We start from the raw sequence: 21,969 nt of genomic DNA on the forward strand, positions 1-21,969 counted from the left end.
AAGCCACCTAGTTCCAGCACCTGCCATGGGCAGGGACACCTTCCACTGGACCAAGTTGCTCCAAGCTGCATCCAACCTGGCCTTGAACACTGCCAGGGATGGGGCAGCCACAGCTTCTCCAGGCAACCTGTGCCTGTGCCTCACCACTCTCACAGGGAAGAATTTCTTCCTAATACATAATCTAAATCTACTCTCTGTCACTTTAAAGCCATCCCCCCTTGTCCTGTCACTACATGCTCTTGTAAAAAGCTCCTCTGTAGCTTTCCTGTAGGCCCCCTTTAGGTACTGGAAGCTGCTCAAATGTCTCCCCAAAGCCTTCCCTTCTCCAGGCTGAACAAGCCCAACTCTCAGTGTGTCTCCATAAGAGAGGTGCTCCAGTCCTCTGAGCGTCTTTGTGGCCTCCTCTGGACTTGCTTGAGCAGGTCCATGTCCCTTTGTGTTGGGGGCCCCAAGAGCTGAACACAGTATTGCAGATGGGGTCTCAAGAGAGCAGAGTAGAGGGGCAGGATCACCTCCCTTGACCTGCTGCTCACGCTCCTTTTGATACAGCCCAGCACATGGTTGGTTTCTGGGCTGCGAGCACACACTGCTGGGTCATGTTGAGCTTCTCATCACCCACCTCTGCTTCCCACTGCAGAGAAGTGGAGCCAAGCAAAGAATCTGCACAGGCAATTTCTGTAATGGATTTACCTTTCTTCCCCCTAATTGAATATGCATGAGTGGGTCCTGATGTGTTCAAGTGCATTCACTGCTTGAAGAGGCTTGCCTCATTGTTTTCCTTGTGTACTGTTTTTAATGCTACATGTCAATTACAAATGTTCCCTGTGTGCATTCAAAAACTGGTATTTGCTATTCAAATAGTGTTAAGTTGTAACTGTTTACCTAAATCTTGAGAAATTGTTTCTGATCCTGAAATGGATGAGCATGCAAATACCCCGTCATGTGTAGCACATAACCTTTTAAAATGTGGAGTTTTGTATTTACAGATGCACTCTTCAAATTCACTTTTCATAAGCATTTGTGCTGGAAGAACCTGGTTGCCTGAATGCGTGCATGAAGGAGAGTATAAAAACGACACAAGAACAAACAAGTAGAGTGTACTTAAAAATATCCACTATTTTACAACTTCAATTTTTAAATTGCCCAACTCTAAACATGAGCACTGGAGAGAAAACAAGTGTATGAGTCAGAGATTCCCCTTTTGCTTGCCATGCTCTGTACATGGCAGCAGAAAAGCAGCCAGGTGCCAAAGCAGGGCTGAATGTGGCAACTAAAAAACATCTGTGGGGTTTTCCCTAAATCCATGACTCTGCAGCACGTGGCAGGGACCAGAATGAGTGCTGTGCCAGCACCACCTTCTCTTTGCAGTGGGGTCCTGCTCGAAGAACCAGGAGCCCTGGTGAGGGCCCCTTTTTGAAGGCATGCTGGAGTGACATCGCTTCCTCACCAAGGCAACCAGCAGCGCTCTGAGGAGCCTCAGTGGGGTCCCTGTGCTGCCTGTGCCCTGTTGTGGGGCAGGCAGATGACTGTATCCTCCTGCCCACTCCCTGCCACTCAGGCCAGCACAGAGGCTGGGCCACAACAGCCCCATGCAATGCTCCAGGCTTGGGCAAGAGTGTCTGGAAAGCTGCTTGGTGGAAAAGGACCTAGGGGTGCTGACTGACAGAGCTGAACATGAGCAGCTTGGGCCCAGGCAGCCAAGAAGGCCTGGCCTGCATAAGAAATAGTGTGGCCAGCAGGGCCAGGGATGTGATTGTCCTCCAGTACTGGGCACTGGTGAGGCTGCACCTCGAATCCTGTGTTCAGTTCTGGGCCTCTCCCAGAGATTGAGGTGCTGGAGCAGGTCCAGAGAAGGGCAGTGGAGCTGGTGAAGGGTCTGTAACACAAGTGTGATGAGAAGCGGCTGAGGGAAGTGGGGTGTTTGGTGTGGAGGAGGCTCAGGGGGGACCTTATCACTCTCTCCAACTACCTAAAAGGAGGATGGAGAGAGGTGGGCAATGGTCTCTTCTTCCACATAAGTGACAGGACAAGAGGAAACAGCCTCAAGCTGCACCAGGGGTAGTTTAGAGTGGATATTGGGAACAAGTTCTTCACAGAGAGGTGCTCAGGAATTGGCGCAGGCTGCCCAGGGCAGTGCTGGAATCATCGTCCCTGGGGGTGCTCAGAAACAGTGTAGATGAAGCAGTGACATGGTTTAGTGGTGGACTTGGCAGCCCTGGGGTAACAGTAAACCCAGATGATTCTCTAACTCTAAGGAGGGCGGCAGTGCCAGCAGGGGCTCAGGCAGGGCACACAATTCAAGGCCATTTACCACAGTGCCCCGCCAACGCACCGGGCAGGCGGCTCCTGCCTCACAAGATGGCCGCCCCGCCGCCGGGGGGCGCCTCAGGTGTGGCGCCCCGCTCTCAAACTCGCGCACGCGCAGCTCCGCCCCTCACCGGGCGGGGAGGGGAGCTAAACGTGCTTTAGCATTCAGGGAACGCCCTAATTGGGCGGAAGTGACGTCGAACTAAGGGCGGAAGCGGTGCGCGGCCCGCTTCCTGCTCGGCGGCAGGGTGTGGTTGGCTGGCGACAGGTGAGGGGCGCGCGTGTCTGGGAGTGCGCGCTGGGCGGGGCCGGGCCTCTGCGCCTGCCTCCGCGCTCTTCTTTCCGCGCTCCGCCGGTGTGCGCCCGGCCCCGGCTCGGTGCGGGCTGGCCAGCCCCGCGGGGACAGCGGGAGGCCAAGGTGCTGGCGGAGCGGGGCAGCTTTGGCTGGACCCGGCGGCGCTCGGAGCCGGGGCTAGGGGAGGTGCCTTCCCGCCGGCGCGGTGGCAGGGCCCTGTGGGGGGCTGTTTGAGGGTTCTGCGGCCCGTCAGCCCCCGGTGAGGCGCTTCTGGTGGCTATAAGCTCCGTTTGCTGGGGACCCCGTGAGGTCTGGGTAATGTGATGCGAGCGGCAGGCAGGACCTGTTTGGGTGGGACGGCTGGTTTGGAAAGCCTTTTGTTACACTTGCTACGCAGTGCTTCAGTGCTGAGCTGTGAAATTGGTTGGAAAACCCGTCAGGCGAGCATGGAGTATAGGAGTCTCAACTTCGCGGTGGTGTCTGGGACGCTCGTACTTAACGTTATGCTTTGGGTATTGAGAAGGGCAATGCCCTCCCTACATGTAGGTTAGGTACCCTGAAGGGATGGACAGCTGGGTGCTGCAGCCTGAAGGGAGTCACAAACATGAGGAAAAGGTGTCCAAGATAGGAGTTTAGAGGACTCTGGTGTGTGGGTTACATACTTTTCCTCAGAAAGTTAACTGCTTATAACAGAGTTGTGGCCCTCATTCAGAGTTTTGCAAAATCATGGAATGGTTTGGGTTAGCAGGGACCTTGAAGATCATCCAGTTCCAACCCCCCTGCCATGGGCAGGGACACCTCACATTAGACCAGGTTGTTCAAAGCCCTGTCCAGCCTGGCCTTGAACTAGTGGCCCTTTTACTGTTCCAAGTAACGATTGGTTACTGTTAACAAATTCAAAGAATGTCACAGATTACAAAAAGCTTAGTTTCTAGTCCATCAGTGCGTCAACGCAGTTTGCTACCTGGAGTACTGACAAATTGGTTTTGATATGTATTGCCTTTAAGTTACTCAAAGGCATGTTCCTCACGCTTCTGAGCCAGTAGCTGTGGTGGTGTAACAATTCTCCAAGTAAAAGCACATCAGTGTTTGCAAGGGAGCCCAAATGCTGTTGTGATAAATGCTTTCAGTGTGAGGGGTTTTTTTTGTTGTTGTTGGTTGTTTTTTTTCCTATGTTCAAAATAATGAGTCAGACAACAGTAAAAAGACAACAGGGCTCATAGACCTATCTGTACGCATGACGAAAGGCTGTTAATGCCAGTGAATTTGCATCCAGCAGTAATTGTCATCAGTCTTTTAGTAATCAAGAGAAGTCCTGTTGTGAGGCTTCCCCCCTCTCCTTTTATTTATTTAATTTCAAATGGTGTAGCTCAAATGGAGTAGTTGGACAACATCTGGATTTTCCCAAAGGCCTTTTTCATCCCTGAGAGATTAGGCAAATTCTTGACTCTGCTTCAACAGCGCAGCTTCCAGCAAAGAGGTGGGATAGTGCCAGCTGTGGTGGTGGCATTTCATGTGATTCAGGCAAATGTCAGCTCAGTTTGCTTGAGATGACCTATTTATTTCATTTAGGTTGTGCAGCAGGTGTTGCTAGCAGTGATTTGCAATCAGATTGACCTGTCCTGGAGTAGATGAGGGAGAGGCTGAACCTGTTCCTATTTCTTGCCAGTTCTCTGAAATACAGAACCTCCCTTGAGCAGTGAAAGGAAGTGGAGCGGATAGTGCTGCTTTTGCTAGAGGCAACAGCTGGAAGCAAAATGACTTTGACATGTCCTTGTAGAGCCTTTTTGCTTTTCAGTTGTCTAGGGTATCAGAGGTCCTCCAGTCAACTGCCCTTCACTTGGACTTTCTTTAACCAAGTTAGCTAGGGGCTGATAAGTTCTGATACTTGGTTATGTTTGTCTTGTCTCAAGGAGTAAAGCTGGGATGTAAAGACTGCCTGATATACCTCTGTACTTCTGGGATGCTTTGCTGTGGGAGGAACAGATGCACCTGTAAAGAAATCTCAGGCAGAAAAATGCCTGAGGCAGTCCCAGAGCAGAACAGGCTGGTAGTCTTAGCATCTGCCCTTCTTCTATCACTCTGGATATTTAAACTGATATTTTATATTTTATAGTATGAGTTTATCTTCATTCCTTAAGATAGAGTGCTGTTTTCTCTTCTCTCAATTCAGGAGTTCATTGGCAAGAAAACCGACAGCAGAGTCTCTGGGAAGTACTCCGCAGTCTGGGTTCTGGTCATACCAGGTAACTGCAGTCACTGCACACTAAGTCTGAGGTGTAAAGAGAGTAGAAATTGAGGGCTGGGGGAAAATAGTACTGAGATAAGCCTGAAAGCAGGGCAGATTTATAAGTATATAGATTTATATATTATAAGATTTATAAATATATAGAGAGAGATTTATAAATAGATTTTAGATTAAAGGTGGTATACAGAGGAAGAAGATTATGTCTGAAATTGTAATGTTTCCCATGGCAATGGTGTATGAGCTTAAAGAGAATCATTTCTGTCACTCAAAAAGCAATTTCTGTAGCTAACCAGCTCTGCTTAGACCCCTTCACAAGATAACCTTTGACAGAAAATAGCCCATCCAGAAGTTTCTTTAGTGGGTTATTGATTCCCAAGGTGTCATTCATTTGACCCAGCTTTTTGTCAGCTCCTGTCATCCAGGCCACACTGTAGGGCTGTTCCTTCTAGCAAATGTGAGTGGGCTTGAAGACCCTGTTAGCGAGTTTCCCTCATGTCATCTTGCAGAAATGTAAGCATTCCCGTTGCTTTTCAGTGTATAAGACAGAGAGGAATTGCTTTGGTTGCCAGTTTGATTTGGTTGCTGCCTTCATTAAATATCATCTGTTGTAACATTGGGAGAGGGATATGGGGGCTATACAACTCCAGGATTTTGGAGCAAAGGGTACTGAATGTGGATGTGAAAAACAGGACACTGTTAGTTAAGGTTTGTAGCAGTGAAATGTGTCAGTGGTCAGATCTGCAGCTAAGGTCACTCTTCAGAGACTGAAGCTGACTTTGCACCAGAGAATTAGAAAAAATAACTGGATCTTTTTGCTTGTTTGGGGGTGGTTTTGTTTGGTGGTATTTTTTGTTTGGGGTTTTGTTTTGTTTGTGTGTGTGTGTGTTTTGTTTTTTTGTGGGTTTTTTTTTTTTTTTTTAGCAAGGCGCTGTGTTTTTTGAATTATGTATTTGTTGTTGTGGTAAGATTATAAGATTGAGCAGCTCCTCATTTTTCTGAGCCAAACATTCTACAGGAGGCTCTGCAGCAGCATTTCAGCTAGCCTGCTTTTGGAACTCTAGTATTTAAGAGAACTCACTGCAGGGAAATGGCCCTCCAACAGACTTTTGGCATAGCTTGTGGCTTCTGTGTACTTTAGGCATACAAATTCAAAACACCCCCATTTAAGCAATTGAACAAAGAGCTGTGTCTTGGATGTTTGGGTGTAGCTGAGCTATTTGCTTAGGCTTCTTTCATAATAAATAATGAGGGGAAGGGAAAGCAGGCAGTTAATTAGTGCAGTGCTTTTGGTCAGTTGCAGGTGGCCATCTTAGAATCAGATCGATTGTTCATTAAAGCACCTGATTGTCTCAATTAATGATGAGAGCCAAAGGTGACAGTTGCAGAGGGTTATCTGATTAACTTTAGATACCAACATCTGCCTGTCAAAATGAGCTGTATTTATCCAGCTGAAGAAAGTCAGTTTCGGCCTGTGCTTAGAGGACAGGGCTTTCTCAACAAGGTGATGCAGCCTGCAGCTTAGTGCCTCATGGCAGGGAGGGCTGCTGTCTTATCTCGCAAAGCTGAGCTCTGTGTTGAGAGGGAAGACTGTCTTCAAATCAGGGGTGGCTTAGAGGCCATCTTAGCTTGTGGAGCAGAGAGGATTGAAGTGCACCTCTAAATTCTTTTAAGTCTCTTTGGATTCTCTTTAAAAAATAATTTAATGCAGTAGCATTCTGTCTTCTGGAGAGTTGACGACATTGGATTTTACAAGGTGCATCTTGAAATGTCAGGTATTTTGCAGTTTGACAGGGAGTTGCATATGCTGTTGTAAAGCTGGGCTCTGAGATCTCAGATCTTGATTCTTTCTATTTAGTCTGAGTGGAATAGGGCAATGTAGTTTGTGACAAACCAACAAATCTAAGTGGCTCTGAGTCATTTTTAGGGCTCATTTGAAAATAATCACCAAGTCTGTTGATGTGTTTGATGCAAGAGACAATGCTGCTGGTGGGAAAACAAATCCTCCAGTTCATATGTATTTAGTTACTTGTCAATAATGTCTTTGCCTTAATGTCATATTCTCATAGTCATATTCTCATCTGTCTTTAGTAGCTGCAATAATTACTGTTTATTTCAAAACAATGTCTGAGACAAAGGTTTTAGCAGTACCTGGCTTCTTGAGAAGGGGCTGCCTTAAATAGAGGACTCCTGCTTTCAGAAGTAGATTGTTGACAGTGCTTTTCCTTTGTTAGATACTTAGAGATAGCCTTTTATTCCAGAAACAGCCGGATAGAACAAACATGTAAGTAGCAATGGGTGTTTTTTTTTGTGTCTGATACTACCCGTGGCCCAGGAAGCATGCTTCTATGGGATGCCCAGTTTACAGAAACTGTCAGTAAGCCACTCTTACTGCTATTTATTGTGTTCCCTCTGCCACTTAGGGAGTTAACTGGGGGGAAGAATTGGTATTTTAGATGCAATTTTCCTACCAGTCTCTCTTGCTGTTTCCAAAAGTGAATGTCTTCATTGCATTACCTTAATACCTTTTTCTAATACAACATTAGTAGTCAGTTGATTAAGCAAAACATGAAATTGACTGGATCTGGGGTACCTTTCATGCAGATCCCAAGGTATGTTGAACCTAGACAGTTCTCAGTAGTACATAGGTTGAGCTACCATAGGCAACCAGCACTGTAGCTGATGTTGTGGTGCAACACAATGTTCTTTTGGTACCTGGATGCGTGAGCTACTGTGTATGTGGCAACTGCCAGCAATTCCACACCATTTGGATACGGAGAATTTAGGGGATTATATCACCGGTTAATCAGCTGCATACCAGTGCAGAAGAAAAAGCTTTTGCTTTTCCTGCAGCTGCTGCTGGGACAGATGAGATGGGACTGCTTCAGTGATGGAATTCCCTCCTGCCATTTCCAAGCAGAATATCAGCCCACAAGGCCAGGTTGTTCAGTGTGTGAAATGCAGTGTGAGCCCCTGAGTCCTGCTGAGTACCAGATCAGGCTCCTCAATGCTGTGCTGTTGCTGCAGGGCCATGGTGTAATTGTGGGAGGCTACTCCTTTTAAAAACATCTTGGTTGTTCAGGCAGTCCCCTGTCAATGAGTAACTTGTGGAAGGCATGTAGCAGGGTTCATTTCTACATGGACTTTTTTTGTGGTGGTTGTTCTGAGGTAACTGTGTAGTGTAAGGACAGGCTGAAAGTACAAGGTTGAGTAAGTATCTCTTCCAAAAGATGGAGCAGAGGAGCAGAAATGGCTTTTACAGAAGTGTCTAGTTTAGCTTTGTGATGTAGATATGGCTGTGATGTACTACCCTGCTCTGAGGGGGAGGGAGACTGACAGGTTCTGAAACTTCTCACTTTCCTGCACCCCTTGCCAGTCTCTGTGCCTGGGAAGCTCCAGCTGCCTGGTTTAATTTGCTCATGGAGAGTGGGCAGGGTGGGACAGCTGGAATGGAGAGATCTTTTGCTTCAGGATTGGTACTGGAAAGTAAAGTCCTAACTGATGCCAGGCCCTCCAAAAATGGAGAAAGCCCACGCTTCATAGCTTTGTCTAAAAGAGCTACTAGAGGTCTTGAGACCCAAAACAGTAATGTCTACAGTGGGGTTTGAGGGTGCTACGAGATGTCTAGTAGCATGAGCACCTTGGTAGAGTGCAGCCTGCTATGGGGCCTAATTATGGTCTTATTAATGCTTTCTTTCATCATTGCCTTCCAGCCTTCAGATGGTGATTAGACCTATTTATAGGGGCAGAGTTCCTTAATATTCAGCAGAGTGCACCTTTTGCCAATCAAATCAGTACCATCTGCATCTTTGATTGCTGCTTAATAACACTGTAGAACGTGGTTAATTAAAAAATATAAATAGACTTTTCATCCTCTTAACTTATCAAAGTGCTTCTTTCCTCCTCCCTTCCCCTGCTGCCCCCCTAAAAAAGGTAAAGTTGGCTTAGCACAGGGACTGTGAACCTCTTGTTTCTGCTGGAAATCCTACTCTCCTACCCAGGATAGTTACCTACTGTGTGCTCTGCTGGAGGACTAAATTTCAACCCCTCCAGTGAATGTCTGCACTGAGCAGAACAATCACTGGCTGCACAGTAAAACAAGACTTGCATTCAGGGCTCTTGTGCTGCCATTTACCATCAGCATGTAAGGAACTTGTAGCTTTCATTTCAGTTGCATATCTACGCCTGAGTGAATGCATGTGTACACACTGCCTTATTGTGTCACTTAACAGGAGGAGCATATGCAATGACATGTTTTGTTTTCTAGCACTTTAAATCTCTCTCTTAAATACAGTCCCCTGGCTTTGCAGCTGGTAAACCCACAGGAGTGTGCTTTGTGTGTCTGTGGAAAGCAGGGTGATATAATTATCTTTATTTATTCCTTGGAGGAGTTCATTTTGATATTTTCTTGGAATGGCTTCTAGGTAAGCTTCTGGTACAAGCAAGGAATGACTGGAATATGCCCCCAGATTTGCTCATTAGCTGAAATTCTGTGGGAAGCCTGCACAGAAAGTAAGAGAATAAGGATGATGTAGCAGTATATTAAGTATGGTACTAGAGAATTCTGTAGTGAAGTGTACAATAGTAGAATTTTGTGATGAGACAGACATTGTAGCAGCTGTGAGCTTTCTGAGCTCTAAAAGCTGTGTTTAGTTATTGAGAGCAATGTGCTGATGTAGTATGCTAGATTGGAGCAGAGGAAAGTGAGAATAACAGAGGTCTGGTATCGTCAGCCTGGATAGGACAATATTTGTCCAGGTAAACATAGTAGAAAGTATTATGTGTAAGAAATTACTGTCAGTGAGGAATTTGGAATGACTTCTTACTGTGAATCAAATTATAGATGTGACATTCCTTTATCAGAAGAGACAGCACCTTGTGATAAGCTATGCCCAAGGCCTACCTCTACTTCGAGAGTGTTTAACCTGTAGTTCATTTGTGATTTGGTCTGTTCCCACTGTGGAGCCATGCTTGTGGTATTCTTACAGTGGTATGTGGTGAGGGCTATGCAGACTTACCTGCTGTTGCATATTCCTGGTATCTCTGTCCTCACAGGTGGCTATAAGACATTGATCTTTTATTAGAGCCCAACAAGGGCTGGAAATAGTCTATCACTTCTTGGACATGTTATTGTATGTGGGAATTCAAGGCCTTTAGCTCATGCTGCCTTTCCAGTGTACTGACAGTAGCAGCAGCAGCAGCACAGTAATTGCTGGAGCAGCCCTTGATCTTTGAAGAATACTAGCTGATTTTTTTTTCAAAATATTTAAGCACTTTTGTCCCTGGAGCCCTCTTTCTTTAATCCCTTCAAGCATGTTAAGGAAGCAAGTATCATTGGTGGCTTGCTTCATTCTCCCTTTATTTTCAGAGCAAAGCAGGCACCTGGTAAGTAGTCTCTGTCTGTGTTGAGGGCAGCCAAATTATTTTCTTAATGTTGCCTTTGTTTACATTCCCTTGAAAAGTGAAGGTATTTTAAGGTTGTGGGGAGTTCTGTTTGTAGATAATCTCAGTGATTGATCCCCCATAGACCAGTATTTTCTAACGAACTTACAGAAGTGTTGCTTCTTTTATAGACTTTGCTCTGTAGCAAGTTCTTTTGGGTTTAGCCTTGACATAAGGAGTTTTATTCTTCAGTCCAGGGTTGCCAAAGAGGTGAGCCAAGTGGGTGGAGTGTTCCTCTAACTGATCCAGAGCAGTGAATTGCATACTTACTTTTCTGGGTTCAGAACCACAAATCTCTACATAGCCATCAGAGCATTATATTTGGCTGTGGTGATTGATCAGTATGACCAGTTGCTGGTTCCAAATACCTGAAAACCCTGGGGTGCTCAGCTTGTATCTATCCTGGTGTAAAGGCTTTTGGAAAGGTAAGACAGCCTGATGGAGGCTGCATTTCCCACTGCTGTTGGTTTGCTGATTTTGCTAGCGTGAATGTTGGAACTGAGAAGAGGAGAGCAGCTTTGAGCACAGAAGGATAGTCACCATCCCTGATGAGTTTTGTACCAGCTTGCTTGAGGTTAAAGGCATAGACAGCTTAAGGCAAAAGTGCAAATCTGAGCAGTTGCTAGCTCTAGTCAGAACTTCCAAATCGGGATATAGCACTCATAAGCAGGTGGTGCAGTGAGAAAGCATCCTTTTTTTCTTTGTTTGCAATTTAATAAGGCAAATGAGGTTATTATATAACACCAGAGCACATTTGTCTTGATCATGAAAGTTGACATAGAAAAAAATAATTGAGTAAAGAGTGGCTGGAGCCCCCAGATGCTGCAGTTCTTTTCTAGAGCCTCCTTGATCACAAAAAAAGCGCAGTGTTGCTATTTCTTCTGCCTTGTGTGACCCACAGGTGGCACACCACTGATGATTAAATCTCTTGGGTGATCTGACATCTGCTTTTCTGAATCATACTTGCTTTGGGGTTTTATGTGCCCATTTCTCACTGTAGCATCAGAGTATTTCATGTCAGCCATCGTAATTCCAGGATGCTGTACTTTCTGCTGAAACACACCAGCTTCTTCTTTAAGATTCTAGAGTGTTACTGGAACAGTTTGTTGCTTTGCTGGAAATCACTTCCATGTATACAATATGAACAGTTTATTTGCACCTTTGGTCTGTATGTAACATGAAGGCATGTCATCCATTGGGCAGGGTGGAAAAGTTGAGATATTTCTAATATATGGCCCTTGTAATAACTAATTATCATAATGAAGTATAGCAAGGAAATATGCTGCTTCCTTCTCAGTACACTGGAGGTTGAGATAAAGGAAGAATCAGTCTTGTGGAGTGCCATTCAGGCTTTGCTTTCCTTCTTGACTTTTGTCCTTATTAAAATCTCCCTTGTTCCTGCAGTCCCTGTTATGGGAGGCAATTCTGCTTTTATTCTAAGCCTATGGTCAGGCCTCTAAGTGTTTAGAAATCTGACTTGTTTCTCCAATTAGCTTGGTCGCAAGAGGTAATATATAGCAGCTATAGCATGGGACTTTGCCTGTCTGGTCATTCAGAAGGCTGTTGCTGTTTTTCCCTCTTTCTCGCTATGAATCCCTCCTTTGTTATCTTGCACAGAAAGAATTGTCTCTTGTATCTAACTTTGGCAGCAGTTCCCACAGAATCTGCCACCTTTTTTTTTAAGAAAGGTGAGCATCTGGAGCTTGTGTGAGAGTCTGTGTTGAGAGCCTATGAAACTGAAGTTTACTGACAGCTGAACTGTGACAGTGTGAGCAGGAGCACCCAGGGCTTTTTCTGCTTCGCCCCACTACTTCTTGCTCCTCTCTTTGCAAGGAGCAGTGGGACCTAAAGGACAGTCTGTAGATTCTGACTGCAGGGAAGGAAACAAGTTTGGTAGTAGTTAGGGCAGTGCTGCTTCTGAGTGTGAGCATCTGTCAGCAGCTGAACTGAGCTTTGCTTTAGAAAGGTGTCCAAGAGAATTAGGATTGGTGAAAGTCTGGGAAATCGTAGTGTGGCTGTATAACCTCATCTGGCCCTAAGAGGTGAAAAGCTTGACCTTCTCACCCTGCAGGGCAGGATTACCATTACACGGTAATGGTTTTGATAGTGAAGCAGGTTTCAGAAGTCGCCTTTTTGCCCTTATTCCCACTCTGCTTCATGTCTGGGCAATTACAACTCTTTATCTGTCTGCTGTAAATTGGGTCATTGAACTGATCTGAGTTAAAAATAGGAATCCCAAACATCAGCAGCACTGATGCAAGAGAAGAGTTGTGACCAGTGGCAGGGAGGATCATAAACTCACGTTGCTGCTGAAGCCAAAGTATCTCGTAACTGCACACTTGCTGTGTTAGCTGTTTGCTTTTGTTCTGCATTGTCAGTCAAATAGGAGATTTGAAAGCAAAAGGCGTCAAGCTTGGTTGTGGTCAGCAGATCAAAAAATGCCATCTCCAAATTAGCTGTGCTCCTCTCAGATTAGCTTGTATGCTTTACAAGTCTAAATAATAATTTCCTGTCAGATTAATAGGCCCAGTCAAGAAGACTAATCAGTGTGCAAACATTGCTGCTGAAGAATGTGGGTGCAATCTGACTGCCAGTGATGCATGAAGTGAAACAGAGTAAGTCTAGGCTTCCTGCAGCAGAGCCAGGTCCTCTGATAGCTGAGCTTCATATTGCAAATTAGTTATCCACAGACAGGCTCCTTGGTTCCCTCCTCCTTTTACCTCTCATATGATTCATTGTTATGCACTACTGTACAACCCCAAAAAGAAATGAACCTCAAACCCCCCCAAAATTCTGAACACCCAAAACAACAGCTGCATCACATTTACAGAAGGTCTTTCCTAAGCTGCTGTAGTAGGACCAGAAAGGACTAATTCAGGAAATGTGAATGGTGTTAAATGTACAGACATGCTTACAGGCAAGTCTAATCTAATATCTTTTAATTTGGTGAAGCAAGGTGGGGAATTTAAAGAATGCATGAAGACCCCTCTAATTTTCACCTATTAAACTGTTGGTTTATGCTGGAATTGAATCTTCAGTCTCTTGTTTTGTGAATTTCTCCAGTACACACTGTGTTTCTATGTTATTCTTAGCCTGCTCTGTTGTGCATGCTGAAATACAGTTTGCACACAGCAGTGCTCTCTGGAGTAGCTCCTCCAGACCACCAAGTACCAGAGAGGGAATGTGATGTGTTCTGAGATAGCTCTCTGTTTCAGATACCTTACATTTTGATCCTCCTTTGTTTTGCTTCTCTTCAGCTTAATTAATTTATTTTTTTTTTTACAGATGTACAGCACTCTGTGTGATGAAACCCTGTAATGAAAGGCTATAGGCTGCAGGTTTTTTACTGTCTGAATGAGCAAGACACACAGAGAAGGCAACTTTGAAGGTAGTTTTGTAGGCCTAGCAGGGTTTGGATTAGAAAACTGAATGGATACTTCTCTGTTCCTTAATCAGGCTGTCCTAACAGTAGTGTATTTGTGAGGTTACAATTTCTAATGTGCTCAGAGAAATGCATTCCTGCCCTATACCCAGCTCCTGTCCCGGGAATTGTTTTGTTTGTGTGAGCAAAAACAGGAGAGGCAGACTTTTTGGAATTGCTGAGGCAGAGGTGTGGGAAGTTGGCAGGATGGAAGCATGGGTGATGCACAGTCTTCTCCTGGCTGAACTGCAGAGCAGTGGTATTGGCTTAGCTGCATCCAGGAGCATACATACTGCTCTGGTGCATGTGTTGAACATTACTGAAAGATTTCAATGACTGTTTAGGTTTTATATATGAAAGGATCCTAAAATATAAAGGCTTTTTTTCAAGGTAGTTATGAAGGAAAAAAACAGTCACCAGAAGCAATGAGCAGCTCTTGGGAGTCTCAGAATGGAAGAATTCTCATTAACCTACTTGGAGCAAGGGCATGTGTGCACATGCATGCCCTATAATTTCATAGCTGCTGTTTTTGGAAGGGAGGTATAGTTGTGTTTCTTGGAGCAGAAGTGTAAGATGAAATACTGCATTTTGCTAATAGGCTTGAATGACCTGAAATACATCCATCTGGACTATGAGGATGGGAGGAGGCGACTGAGGAGTCTTATCACCACCCTGAACTGACTCTCCTCCAGAGTGTGTTCTTTGTTTTCAGCACAGTACTGAGCAGAGATCTGTTAAGTGACATGCTAAAAATAAAATTCTGGCTCCCAAGAGCATTCAGAAAAGCAAGAGACTCCCACCTCACTTGGATTTATTAAAAAAAGCATATGTCAAACTTACTACTTGTGCCTCCTCTCTCCTTAGGTCACCAGTTCCATTGCAAATGCTTCCCTAAAATAATTAGGTAAGCAAAGAATGGAAGTCCCTGAATAAAAGCTGTGATAACATGGAAGTGTGTTTACTGCAATGACCTATTTGTCCTTTCTTTTAGGTGCAATGACTTCAGTAGCCCAGAAGCACTTTTTGGAAGGGCAAACGTACTCAGTCCCCCTGATCCAACCAGATTTACGCAGGGAGGAGGCTGTTCAGCAGGTGGCAGATGCACTTCATTATCTGCAAAAGGTGTCGGGTGATATCTTCAACAGGTATGGTGCTGTTACATGGGGATTCAGGACTTAGCATTCAGCAATATGAAATGGGGCTGTGGTAAGGTTGCAGCAGTGAAAGGGCATTGCATTGGCAAGCAATGGAAGCTCAGAGAAGGGATGAAAAAGGACCATATGTACTTCAGTAAGAGTTTATTGGATTTGGGTCTGTCAAACTTAAGCATAATGAAATGGCGGCAGTTAGCCAGAGGTTGGTTGTTATTAATTTCTTATTCAGTGGCAGACTCCCACAAATTGCATTACTGTTTCTGCAGCAGTTATCTTTTGTTCCTTCTTGCTCATGTTTGAAATGGGAGGCTTTTTTATTTAGAGTACCTCAAAGATATGTCTTTTTGAGTCATTGTACTTGAAGCAGTGTAGCAGAAAATGTCTCTTCTGATCTCTAGGACTTATAGACTGTTCTCTTTGGGTTTCTGGTGGTTTGCACTTCTCTTTTTGCATGTTGGGAGGGCTTGAGTGCATCAGTGTCTGTTCTTCATGCCACAGTTTCATAATCCATCTAAACTGATCTCTTCAGGGATTCAACCTGCACTTGCTACCTCTTGCATATGGTCATCTTTAGGATTGGATTTATCAGACTACTTACATAGTAGATCAGAGAGATTCTTGGTTTTGCCTGCAAATGATGGTAGATAGCGTGGTGCCTTTTTTCAGCTCATGCCATCTTTGATGCCCTGAGATAGCATGTTGTATCAGTGGTATAGAAATAGATCAGCATTTATCTTGTCAGCCTGATGAGCAAAAGCACTTGCTGTGGTTTCAGTGGGGATCATGACTACCTGGTTGGATTTATTATGGTATGAGCAGGACCATGGCATTGTTTATTTTTTTATTTTTCTAAGAACAGATCGAAGTGGGTTTTTTTTGTTTTGGGGGTTTTTTATAGTGCTGTTTTGAAGGGCAGCCTCTGGGGAAAGGGTAGTCACTAAGGCTGAGCTCAGGTCATTGAGGAAAATGAAGGCTGTGCTTGGGCAAGGGCGCTCCTGGGCAAGGGCTGTTTGTAGGCTATATTAAGTTGAACACAAAGTCTCATTCTTTTGTGCACTTTTCAGAATGGGAACCCTCCATGATATAAGGGTGGTAGGAGGCTTTCTAGAGCTGCCAGAAACCTGTGAAAGACACATCTCAAACTCGGGACTGGTTGGTAGTGCTGTCCTTCTCTGTGGGGTAAATAAAGCTATTGATAAAAGAGGAGTGGTTCTTTCTCTGTCTTTTTCTTTGTTTTCTCCTTCTCACTGTTTAGTAACTCGGTGCCCTGTAATTTCCCCAGGCAGACAAGCCTGCTGTTTTGTATGCAAGTCACTCCTGAGTCCTCAGCAGTGACTGTGATGCTTTTCCCTCACTCTTTGGTGCACTCATGACTTCTAATTACCAATTTTTTTCCAACAACAGAGGAGGGTTCCGTGGGCTCTTTGTTTGCCTTTCCTCTGAGGTCTCGGCTCTCTGATATAATTAATAATGATTTAGTAATTATGCAGGCGTCTGATTAAAAGTTCCATGACCTTGGTTGTTCCATGCCAATCAAGGGGCAAAGCTTTCAAGGTGAGAACTTTGCCACTTTCCTGAGATAAGGCAGCTCTGTCTTCCATTTCCAGGAAGGAGCTGCTTTATCTGGGGAAGCTGACTGTTCTGATCTGCAAAACGGCAGCTTGCAGTGTTGATGGAGAGGAACCTTGTTCAGTGTGGCAGACTCAGCTGAGTGTGTCAAACTCATTACTTCAGTATTACAAAGGTGCAGATGTTCTGGGGATGTTTTGTGGAAACAGTTGGATTGGTACAGTGCTTTCGAGAGTGGCAAGCCGATCCGTTACTTGTTAAAGGTGGAGTGAAAAAACCTCTCACTGTCTATGGAAAGAACCAAATATTTTTTCAATGTTAGCTGGTCAAAGCTTCTCCTCTCAGTTGTGCTGACATGACAATTGAGTATGAATTCTTAAAGTGAACATGTCCATCCATTGTACAAAGAAGGTGAGCTTTTTCTCTCTTTATTTGGAAACTGACTAAAGGCAGCTATAGTACTGTTGTGGCTGTAGAATACTATTCCCTAGGCTGGGCAGAGGCAGCAGTGGTGAAAAGTACCTGTGGATTCAGCCTTCTCAAGGGAATGCAAGACACTTTTGCATTTGGAGACCTGGCAGAAAGAAGATAAGCAGCTTTCCTCCCCTTCCCGCTGGTTTGGGGAATCTGGGCAATAACCCATGAGACAAATCTCTGCCAAGCTGTCTTCTTTCCAAATGCTCTTAAACAAGCTGACTTGCTATCAAGTTTAACTGTGGCAAGGTATGTGGTGATGAGACACTTTGCAGAGTTCGTTACTTTGTAGAGAATAAGGGATGAGCAGGTGCAGAAAGCCAAGTAAACCATAGCTGAGACACAGAGCAGACCTACTAGGAGCAGCCTTGAAGGGTAGGTCTGGTAACCCATGGCAGGCTAAGCCTCCCCTGTACCTTGCTAACAGTGCATGCACCTGTGTAATCTATAATCTCTAAGAAACAGCAGGGAGTAGCTCAGCATCCCTGTCTGTCATATTCCTAACCCTTGGGAGCAGGGACCCATCCAGCGTCTTCCACATTGAGAACAACAAAGTACCACTTTCTGCAGAGGGAAAGCACTGACCTGGGCAGACGCTTGGCTGCTGAGCACTACAGGTTGATGTCTTTGGTCAGTACTATCAACAGTCCTGTCCTCCCAGAAAGTCCTGTCCTCTTGGTACTTTGAGGAGATCAAGAGGCTGCACGTACTTTCCAGGGTTATGTTTTGGAGTTATGGAAGTTTTAACCTTGTGTATGCTAACTGAATTCATATAATTAATCTGCTGTGGAAGCTGCAGTAAAGATCAGATTCATTGCCTGAAGCTACTGAGATTTTAATACACATCATTACTGCTTAAAACATAAATATTCTAACATAGCCAGTCTGACATAATAGCTATGTGAGTTTAACTCCTCTATTTCTAATAGAGGATTTTGATGTAGGTCACAGGAGGCAGAATGACCAATTTAGACACTCAACAGTAGACACTCATCTATTTGTTTAATTATTGCCAGCATTTTATGGGTGGGAGCTTGTGTTGGAATCATGTGCCATGGAATTCTTTGCAGGAATTTTGTTGTGATAAGTACTTCAGATAGGCGATGGTTTTAGCTTACAAGATCCCCCTGGTTAGGTGGGCTTGCTCATTTTCTGAGGAGATTTTTTTGTTGCCAGGAGTTGTTAATAACTTCTGATATGTCAGGTCATTATTCAGAGTGTACACTTTAGTATAATAAATTTGGGGAAAATTGCATATTCAAGTTATATCATAGAGTGTTACAGCAGTAGAAAGAAATCAAATACTTGGGTCTGGGATGTTGTTACCAAGGTCCTGGTCTCCTCTGCCTGTGATCCATCCACAAGTTGTCCAGTATACAAAGTTTCTCATCCTTGTGTTTCTTTTTTTTCAGGTTGCAGGATTTCTGGGTTGATCTTAAAAATCTTTGTTCAGTGTTCTTTGCTCGTCTGGAATAGTATTTTGCTAAACAGGCATATCCTGCTTGTTCCTCCCCAGTTGGATTCACATTAATTTAACATTAACTATTTTAAAAGGGCATTAATATTCAGCAAAGGCTTGACTAAAAGCCACACTTCTGAAAGCGGTAGTTGGAAAACCAAAGCACTGTGGAAATGCTGTTAAGTGTGGGGAGGAAGTCTGGTAGGTGTGTGATTAAGGAGGTGTCTGACTGGGCAGCAGAGCCTTAAGGGGTGTTTGGGACAGGAGCAGGGTTGAGGTGTGAGTAGTCCTGAAATGGAAAATACAAACGAAACCTTAATTATAAGGTGCATTTGGGTGTTCCCCCCTCCTTGTTTTAAACTTGATACTTGGATTAGTCATAGTGATTGATAGGGGAAATGGGTGACTGAACATATCTGTAAGAAGGTACTTGATTTAGGAGGTCTGTAGAATGTATTATTAAATGTTCATGGAAACTTGCAAGGAAGGGTCTTGCTGCAAGCTGTACTGTGATATTTGTTGTTCACTGTGGCTCTAGGGATGCAGCTTGGACACTGCATCATAGTTGTTCCTCTGCTGGCTGTAAGGGCTTGATCTTACTAGAACTGTCAGGGGCACTGCATTTGTGATGGGTCACCATTCAGGTGAGTTTACGCCAGGAGGCTGTCTGTAGCACAACAAATTAATTTTTCCCCATTTAATTTGAGAGTAATACCACTCTTGTTAAGCAGCAAGTCACCTCATGGTACTTGAAGCCATCCCAGAGATCACTTGAGAGAGGATGCTAGGTCTGGTTTTAGTTTCAGATGCCTCTCTTGAGGGGCATCTGAAGGAACATCCATTTGCTGCCAGGAAGATAAAGGAGGAATGGTCAGGTAAAGGAGTGGATGGTCCTGCAGATGTGAGGACATAGAGTGTAGTGCCAGACTCTTCAGTGGTGCCCAGTGACAGGACAAGGAGCAATGGCCATAAACTAAAACACAAGAAACTGCACCTCAACATGAGGAACAACTTCTTCATGTTGAGGGTGGCAGAGCTCTGGAACAGGCTTTCTGGAAAGGTTGTGAAGCATCACTCTCTGGAGACATTCAAAATCTGCCTGGACGTGTTCCTGTGTAACCTGCCTTGACAGAGGGGTTGCACTTGATTATCTCCAGAGGTTCCCTTCCAATGCAGTGATTCTATGAAGACATTCTGCCTTCAGGTACTAGTTATTCTTGTAGAGGCATGTCCAATTAATGCAGATTTTTTGAAGTGTAGCACACACTTTGTAAGAAACTGTTCATTTGTTTTAGCCCTCATGGTCCTCTGGAAGCTAAATTTGAAAGCTCGTAAAGATGTAGCTTGAGGGAGATTCCCAAACTATTGGGAAGACTTTAGAAAGAGACATATGAGGGTCAGACCACTATGCCTGGAAGGCTGGTGGCAGATGGCAGTAGCAAGTATCCTGTGTCCTCAAAAAGAGGTGAAGGGATAGTGACTGTTTTGCAGGAGTCCAGTTTGCAGCTCTTTCTGAATGCTGCTAAGTTTAAAAACCTAACTTAAAACCTAAGTTTAAAATCTTGCAGCCCATGGAGTGGGGCAGCAGGTGGGAAGGGGCACAGATAGAACTGTCACAGCTTGAAATGAAATGGGAGTAGCAGGACAGAGGAGGCTGAATGGTATTACATCATTAAAAGATTATTCCTTCAAAATGAAACAAACATGGTGGAGAATTAGCCAGGCAGGATTCTTGCCCATCTCAAAGTGCTGAAAATCTGTCTTTTGGACCTCCAATTAAACATGTCTTTTTAAAGAGATTAAACGTGTCTTTGGAAGGAGAGAAACAGAATGCTAAATTTGATTCTGCAAATGAGATGCCTTATGGCATTGTCATTAAATGTAGCGATGGTTACTTAAGCTCTTGCTCTAACCCTGGTAACAACAGCTCTTCCGCATCAGTTTCTTTCACTAACAGTTGAATCCCATTCCCCCACAAGGAGGGTGATCAGTCTGTTCTGCCTTAAGTGATTGAAAGGCAGGCTTGAACTTGATAAGAGCGCTGTAGCCTTCTGTACACCAACAAGACATTCAGAATTGTTTAAAATGAGCAATTTAAAGGAAATATTGAAGTTGTTCAGCTTGAATATCCACTTTCAAGCAGACTTAAACTTTTTGTATGTAATAGAAGCTATGCAAATAGTGGTACATCTTAATGAATAACTCAAAGGCTCAGTGCTGGCATTAATGCAAAGTGTTTCTTAAAGCATGAGGTAAGTTTGTATTAGCTACAGAAAACATTGTGTGAGAAGGAAGGGTTCTTAATGCTTGATTCTACATCTGAAAAGAAAATGATGGAATATTGTGTCCAGGATGCTGAAATAGCCATCCAGGAGCACAAAGGAAATACAAGCCCTAACCATATCCTCAGTCACTAAAAAGAAAATGCGTTGCATAGAATCATAGAATGGTTTGGGTTGGAAGGGACCTTAAAGATCATCTAGCTCCAACCCCCTGCCACGGGTAGGGCTGCCTTCCGCTAGACAGCTTATGTCAAGTGCACCACACAGCTTGGTGTTGTTGGCAAACCTGCTGAGGACACACTTGATCCCACAGCTCAGGTGCAACCATGCCAAACCGCTGATGTATCAATTTGCTCTATTTAGTAAAAAAGTGAAGTAAAATACAGAAGTTGCAGGATGAGTGTTCTTCTGCTTCTGGTATTGGTCTCAAAGTGGCTTATCAAAAGGAGGCAGGCAACAATTTCAGACTTCATGTTGCTCTTCAGAGGATTCTTTCTGTTCTTACAGGGCCCTTCATGGTAGTGGAATATCTAGTGGAAATGTGGGCCAGTTTGATCAAAACGGATGGCAAAAGAAAACGCAAACAGTAGGGAGAAACTTGGGTAACTTTGTTACATATGGTTTGTTGTTTTATTTTAGTTTGTGGGGGTTTTAACCCTGTCAGGGTTGTCTCTTGTTTGTATTGTGTGCCTTGTTGGATAAAATTCAGTATTGTGTAGCAGCTTTCAAGGTCTTGTGAGCTAATTCTCTCCCTGGTCCTTAAAGACAGGACAAGACAGACTCCCTGTGAAAGCACGTAAGACATTGGAAAGTAGGAGGATGTGCACCTACCTAGTGCAGTTTGGTACCTAGAAAAATACCCAGTAGAATATGCACTGCAGCTTGACCATCCTGAGGCCTGAATCTGTTCCTTCGTCTCTGGCAACTCTCATCCTACTTCTGCAATGCTGGGGAGATCTGCTCCATCCTCAAAAAGAGGATTTGCTGCTCCTCCAAGGGTGAAGAAGTGATATGAAAAGAGAAGAGAGGGAAGCAGGCTTGCTGTTGCAGTAAAGCAAACTTTTCTTTGAAGGTATTTGGTTATTTTCTTTAGTCATGGGCAAGGGGAAATCCCACCTTAGAGGATTGATTATGGCAGTGCAAATAATTTGTAACAGGGATGTGGCTGGAGAGAGGTGTCACAGAAGAGTCTGTGATAAATGTTAGCACACTTAATAAAAACAAGTTCTTGATATGATAGGAACTTCTTGCTGTGCAGACTCTCTTCATGCAGCAGAACTTTGAAAATCATTAATCAAAAAAACATTTGCTCCAATCACAT

General features: G+C 44.3%; 1 protein-coding gene across 4 annotated transcripts in view; it reads left to right on the top strand.

The window, feature by feature from the left end:
- The first annotated feature begins 2,493 nt into the window (after positions 1-2,493).
- The window catches only part of WASHC1 (WASH complex subunit 1), a 44,149-nt gene continuing 24,673 nt past the window's right edge, over positions 2,494-21,969 (top strand). The window contains exons 1-4 of one of the 4 annotated variants that reach the window (XM_061444806.1): positions 2,516-2,575; positions 4,776-4,848; positions 14,575-14,614; positions 14,702-14,855. In XM_061444806.1, coding sequence (XP_061300790.1) covers positions 14,707-14,855 — 149 coding nt within the window. In that variant the 5' untranslated portion in view covers positions 2,516-2,575; positions 4,776-4,848; positions 14,575-14,614; positions 14,702-14,706. Of the gene's footprint in view, positions 2,576-4,775; positions 4,849-14,574; positions 14,615-14,676; positions 14,856-21,969 lie in introns of those variants that run through there. The other 3 variants (XM_061444805.1, XM_061444807.1, XM_061444803.1) reach the window with 3 other exon arrangements.

The sequence above is a fragment of the Pezoporus flaviventris genome, unplaced genomic scaffold (genome assembly GCF_033815535.1).
Source record: "Pezoporus flaviventris isolate CSIRO_AGI_PZ_B2104156 unplaced genomic scaffold, CSIRO_AGI_Pfla_v1 ptg000002l, whole genome shotgun sequence".
Lineage (NCBI taxonomy): Eukaryota > Metazoa > Chordata > Aves > Psittaciformes > Psittacidae > Pezoporus > Pezoporus flaviventris.